General features: G+C 43.6%; 1 protein-coding gene across 3 annotated transcripts; it reads right to left on the bottom strand.

The window, feature by feature from the left end:
• Positions 1-2,992: 2,992 nt before the first annotated feature.
• On the bottom strand, positions 2,993-5,803 carry LOC123093011 (remorin 1.4). 3 transcript variants are annotated; one of them, XM_044514887.1, is made up of 6 exons: positions 5,356-5,803; positions 5,015-5,103; positions 4,446-4,661; positions 4,010-4,349; positions 3,891-3,939; positions 2,993-3,629 (listed from the first exon to the last, which is right to left on the bottom strand). In XM_044514887.1, the coding sequence occupies exons 1-6, from the start codon at positions 5,379-5,381 to the stop codon at positions 3,441-3,443; spliced, it is 909 nt and encodes a 302-aa protein (XP_044370822.1). In that variant the 5' UTR covers positions 5,382-5,803; the 3' UTR covers positions 2,993-3,440. The 3 variants fall into 3 exon arrangements, with proteins under 3 accessions (XP_044370822.1, XP_044370821.1, XP_044370823.1); XM_044514886.1 differs by having other exon boundaries at positions 3,858-3,939; positions 5,356-5,752; XM_044514888.1 differs by having other exon boundaries at positions 3,858-3,939; positions 5,302-5,743.
• Positions 5,804-6,391: the final 588 nt, after the last annotated feature.

Here is a 6,391-nt window from a genome sequence, read left to right as displayed (position 1 = left end):
TCCTACGACTCCTTAGTTACCAAAAGGAGTACTGGAAGAAGAGATGCACAATCCGTTGGATTAAGTTTGGCGACGAAAACTCGAAATTTTTTCAAGCTGTTGCCACGGAACGATTCAGACGAAACTGCATTGCTACCCTAAAATCTGAAAATGGGTTTGCTGTCAAGGATCATGCAAGTAAAGAAGCTATCTTATTTCAAGCCTTCAAACAAAGGTTGGGTTCTTGCTCGAAACCTAACATGAAACTCAACCTATCGTCTCTGCTCCGTCACCAAGTGGACTTTGATAGCCTCACTGCCCCGTTTGCAACGCATGAAATTGATGCTGCGATTAAGGAAATGCCCCCGGACAAAGCCCCGGGCCCGGATGGTTTCAATGGAGCCTTTCTGAAAGCTTGTTGGCCTATCATTAAAAATGATTTCTACAGCTTATGCAATGAATTTCACAGAGGAGACTTGAATCTTGAAAGCTTAAATTATGGTTATATCACTCTGATACCAAAGAATGCCTCCCAGGAGACGGTCAATGACTTCCGCCTAATCACTTTGCTCAATTGTTGCCTTAAGCTGATCACCAAACTACTGGTCAATCGTCTCCAAAAAATCATCTTGCAGATAGTCCACCGTAATCAGTAGGGTTCTTGCGTGGTCGATCCATACATGACTGCTTAGCGTGGGCCTTCGAGTATATTCACCAGTGTCAAGCCTCGCAAAATGAGATTATCCTACTGAAACTTGATTTTGCCAAAGCCTTTGACACTATTCAACACTCGGCTATGCTCCACATTATGAAAAAAGTGGGTTTCAATGACAAATGGCTCCACTGGATGCAAAGTATCTTCAATTCTGGCAAATCCTCAGTCATTCTAAATGGTACTCCAGGAAGTTCTTTCCTATGCAAGTGCGGTGTGCGACAAGGTGACCCCCTCTCGCCTCTGATATTTGTTATAGCTGCGGATCTCCTTCAATCTGCAATCAACGAGGCTCTTCGGAATAATATCCTGGACTTACCAATCCAACGTGACACTAACGGGGATTACCCAGTTATCCAATACGCGGATGACACACTCATCATCCTGCCAGCTTGCACCCGACAACTCACCAAGATTAAGGAAATTCTGGAGGATTACGCCATGTCAGTAGGGCTCAAAATCAACTTCCATAAGTCCACACTTGTGCCAATTAACACGCCTCCTGACAAATGCAAAGAACTGGCTGAGCTGTTAGGTTGCACAGTGGGTTCCATGCCGTTCACATATCTGGGGCTGCCCCTAGGCACCACTCGTCCGACCGTGCTGGATCTGGCTCCGCTTGTTTGCAAAGCAGAAAGAAACATTACGGCTGCTATGTCTCTAATGTCGTACGCGGGGAAACTTGCTCTAATGAATTCGCTGGTAACCTCTCTTATCATGTTCACTATGGGTACCATTCGCATCCCACCAAAAATTGTGGCCCAACTAGACAAGATCAGAAGGCATTGCCTATGGCAAAAACGGACCGAGGATGGGACCAAGAGCAATTCTCTTGCGGCTTGGGACATGGTCTGCAGGCCTAAGAAAAATGGTGGACTGGGAGTTGTCAACCTCAAAATACAGAATGACGCTTTGCTGCTTAAGTTTCTCCACAAGTTTTACAACAGGCATGATATCCCTTGGGTACATCTCATTTGGGATTCCTACTATGGTGACTCCATCCCTCATGCACATGATGCATGTGGCTCCTTCTGGTGGAAAGACTTAACTCAGCTAATGCCCATATATCGCGGCGTCACGCACGTAAAAATTGGGAATGGATCTTCTACGCTCTTTTGGAAAGATAATTGGAGCCAGTCCATATATGCTGATAGTTGCCCGAGAGCCTACTCATATGCTATCTCTGAAGATGTCTCGGTCCAACACATTTTCACGTCCCCCCATCTGCAGGAAAACTTTCAACTCCCGCTCTCTATTCAGGCCCGTGATGAGCTGCGATCCATCCAACTTGAAGTGGCCGAAAACACTCTTACGGAGGAACATGACACCTGGCAGTGTATTTGGGGCGGCAATACTTTCCAGACATCATCATACTACAGATTCTACTTCAGAGATGTAACTGCCCATGAAGCCTTCGGTTGGTTATGGAAAGCAAAGTGTACTCCCAAGCTCAAAACATTCGGGTGGTTCCTGCTGGTTGATCGCCTCAACACCAGAAACATGCTCAAGAGGAGGCACTACAACATTGGGACAAACTTTGACTGCCTCCTCTGTGGCCAACATGTTGAAGAAACGGTGGAACACCTCTTCTTTCACTGCACATTTAGTCAGGAATGCTGGCTACATCTTGGCTTCAACTGGTCTTTGCAGCATGACAGACTTGACATGATCAAACATCAAAAGACCGTGCACCCTAGAAAGATGTGGATGGATATTTTTTTGACGTCGGCCTGGAGTCTCTAGAAGGAGAGAAACAACCACCACTTTAGGAAAATTAAGCCATCAGTTGCTTCCTGGAAACAGAGGTTTAAGTTGGACTTTGACAATCTTAGATATAGAGTGAAACCTTCCAAACAACATATTGTATCTGCCATACTTGGGTCCATACAGTAGGTGTCTTGTAAACTAGGGTGCCCCATGGTGGTGCCACAACCACCCATGTATGTAAATCACACATGTAATTGTACCCCCTGAGGTTTTAGTAATATATATGCAGTAGGAGCCTTTCCTACTGTCTTCACAGTCAAAAAAAAATGAAGATGAAAAGCCACGGGATGAGCCATTGTAGATTATGCACATCTTACGGAATCACCAAATTTTCTCATTAATGTTCTGGAATCTTCTTTTTCCTCCGAAACTGGATTGAGTGAAGAGTATTTTTGTATAGCTTGTGTGTTGCATCTCTTTTAGCGAGAAGTAACATTTGCCCAAAGGTTTGGATTATTACAGTGCATAGCCAAGGGGCTTCATGCAGATAGTGTTTTCAATTATATTTCAATGTACATCGATTGAGACACCAAGAAAACAAAACAAAGTGTGCTTTTGTTGGCTTGGATTTGTGAAGTTCTATAATACAAGTGTTGGTTTGAAATTTGTTACAAGCATGCTGCTCTTAATCTTGGGTTTGAATTTGCTATCCTGGTGGGTGTATTTGTATGTTATAGGCCTAGAGCTGATGCAGGGGAGCTCCTAAACGTGCTCTGTTGCAATGCCTATTTTCATACAGTCCCTGCTTCATCTTGAAGATGTATGCACAGATAATTCCTTGGTACTTTTCATCATCCACACCCTTCAAACTTTTTTATATTGATCCTGATGCAATGCAATTGCATGTTGGATGTAACTCTACACTCTTATCACTCATCAAACCAAATACGTTTTATAATACAATACATGGCTGTCGTGAGACTTATATCGCATTCAAGCCGCGCCGTTCATCTCGTTTCAAATTTTGTTGAATGGCAATGTCTCAAAAGCAGCATCCACGGGGAGACTTCCCTGTTGAACGTATCTTCTTGGCCTTCTCTCTGATCTTTTTCTCATCCTCGTATTTCCTTTCCCCAGCCATTGACCTTGCTCCTCCAGCAATTTTGTTGATCCTTGTCATTTCCTGATTGTACTCTGCCAGTTGTTTCGCTCTCTTTCTGTCCAACGTAACCTGCAATTTAGCAAATTCTCAGTTCCTTCAGCCCCATCATTTAGTAACTAATTGCATCATGAATCATGATAATGATTTGGTTTTGCACATAAGGTTTTGTACCCCATCTCCCCTCGCAAATAAAATAATTAATCATAACAATGAAAAACACAGTGCCCTATTCTTCTAAAAAGAAAGAGAAACATGCTGCTCTTCTCTATCAAATTATGCTTTCGAATCAACAAAAACCTCTTTCTGTTCTTTTTGGCGCTTGGCCTTCACCTTCTTCTCAGTCTCCCACTCGGCTATGGTCTCCATCATCTTTTCATACCTAAATTCGGCGGTTATGTTAGCTGTAGCCGCATCAAATAATCAGCAAAAACTAAAATATTTATACTCACTCCTCCCTGACTCTAGCAAGCCTTTCCTTCTCCCATGCATCAGCCTTGGTCTGTGTGCCGGCAATAGCAGTTACTCCAGCTGCGCCATCGTCGTTCCGCCTAGACTGATACGATGTTGCTGGCCTGACAGCGGATGGCACCCTCTGAACTGCCTGCTCCTGCTCAAACCTCTTGCTTCCTTTCTTGTCTGGTGATTTTCTGGAGGAACCCGGAGCCTTTTTTGCACCCACAGAAGAATCATGCATCTTTGGTGGAGGTGGCAATGGCACCTTCTGGTCTGAACCCACGCCTCCGGGCTTCCTTTGTTCTGGTTTCAGCGGCCTCCTTACCGATACATTGGCTGAAACGATGATGCGACGCAACATTGTTATAAGAGGTTTTATTAGTAGAGTAGAAGTGACAAGGGATTGTGTTAATGGGCAATAGATAAGAGTACCAGGTCCCTCGTCAGCATCTTCTGCACGCTCTTTGGCACTGAACCATCTTGAGATCTTGCTGCCTCCTGTAGGCTTTCTCATGCTTTCACCTCTCTTGGTTGGCGGCTGAATGGGGCTGGCCTTCTGCTTCTCTTCTTCTGCTGCGATTGCGTATGCCGCCGCGGCAATTGTGGCTGCGAATATAGCGTTGTATTCGTCGCCGCTATCCATTTGTGCTGGAAGGTGGCAATGCCAGTCAGGTTCTTTGTACCTTTTTTTGGTTTGTTTGGTTCATCATATGATGGATTTGTTTCTTCTAACAAAAATTCAGTTCGGCATGAAGACAATTAGGAAAAACCTATAGCTGGTTTCTGACATGATCTGTTTGAAGAGTAGTTTCCTTGCTCATAGCATCTGAATATCTGACGGTTCCATAGTATATGTTTTACAGTGTGGATTAACTGATTTGATCATAGTGTGACGGGACAGGAATCTAACTGAAATCTACTTTTACTGAACAAAATAACAATAATGATTTTTGCAGTTGTACTATGTTTGTAAACTGAAAGAGCAATTCTTGATCACATACCTCTTCCAAGAGCTGAGTTTTCTTGTGGCAGTATTATTGAATCTTCCCTACCACCTTTGTCCCTCTTGTTTACTCCAGAAAACTGAACCCTGCAAAAGGATGATCTAAGAACAAGTAAACTAAACTAAAAGGGAAGGATCAACTTTTATTTATTTTTGGCTTGGAAAACTTTGAAGCCCTCATAAAGACGAAGACAAGAAGAACATAAAGGATTTTTTTGGAAGCAGAAAACATAAAACTCATCGCTCCGAGATGAAATCAAACTTAAGCATGGAGAAGAAGCTCACAGTTAATCAACCAAGCTTTTAGCAAGCCCGGCTCTAGATGCCGCAGTTCTTTACCTCAGCGCTTTCAAGTTGCCGTCCATGCCGCGCAATGTATTTGTAGAGAAGAAGCAGCTCCAAGGCCAAGGGGCACCAAGCCTTGCATTTATTTAACTATGGCTTGCTTGTATTTGGAGGTGGTGAGGATGAGAGAGGGGGAGATGGACAGAGGAGGGGCAAGGAAACTGTTGTCTTGGAGGCAGGCAAAGAGCACTTTGTATTGGAGCCTTCCAGATGGGATTGCTTTAGCTTCATGGAAGCCTTCAAGAATCTATCCCCTTTTGGGTTTGCGCTGCCCTCCAAGAAGAATCCCACCTTCTGCCTTCTGCTCAAGTCAAATATGACAGCTAGCCTAGGAATGAGAGCTTTCCTTAATGCAAATTACTAGCATCTTCTCGTGCATTACCCCTGCCTAATTATGCAGGATTCTCGTGCTCTGTACATGGCTAATTGGCCACTTTCTTTGGATAATGGAATCTAATTTTGCTTTTTTTTATCGTTTTATATTGTGAGTGCTGGATCCGTTCTAGTACAATGGTTGCTTGATGCTAGATTTGCCACTCTGCGCTTTCCTGGTGCGGTAGGTGGGATCCTACTAGCTAGAAAGGGAAAAGTTGATGATGTGCTACGTTCTGTCCCAAGAAGGGGCTCCGATTTCCAACTTCCAAGATTTTGTTCTAGGCTTCTAGCGAAAGACCTACCAGGTTACAAAATGCAGAGCAAACTCTCGTCACCTTTGCACCAGACGATGCACGCATTACGACCAATAGACCAAAAGGAAAAGCGACAAGACATGACAATTAATGTACCCTTGCAAGTCCCTGTGATATTTTTACTTTTTTACTTTGCAAGTACTCCCTTTGTTCCAAAATAAATGACCCAACTTTATACTAATTTTTAGTATAAAGTTAGTATAAAGTTGGGTCATCTATTTCGGAATGGAGGGAGTAGGAGATGATATTAGCTCATTATACACTAGCCGCGAGGTTTTTGGCACTAGTTCATGTGGTTGAGTCTCTCTGTTTGTTGTATGACAAATTCAATTGCTCGAGGG

This window comes from Triticum aestivum, chromosome 4B, assembly GCF_018294505.1.
Source record: "Triticum aestivum cultivar Chinese Spring chromosome 4B, IWGSC CS RefSeq v2.1, whole genome shotgun sequence".
NCBI lineage: Eukaryota > Viridiplantae > Streptophyta > Magnoliopsida > Poales > Poaceae > Triticum > Triticum aestivum.
This window is presented reverse-complemented; position numbering and strand designations above follow the sequence as displayed.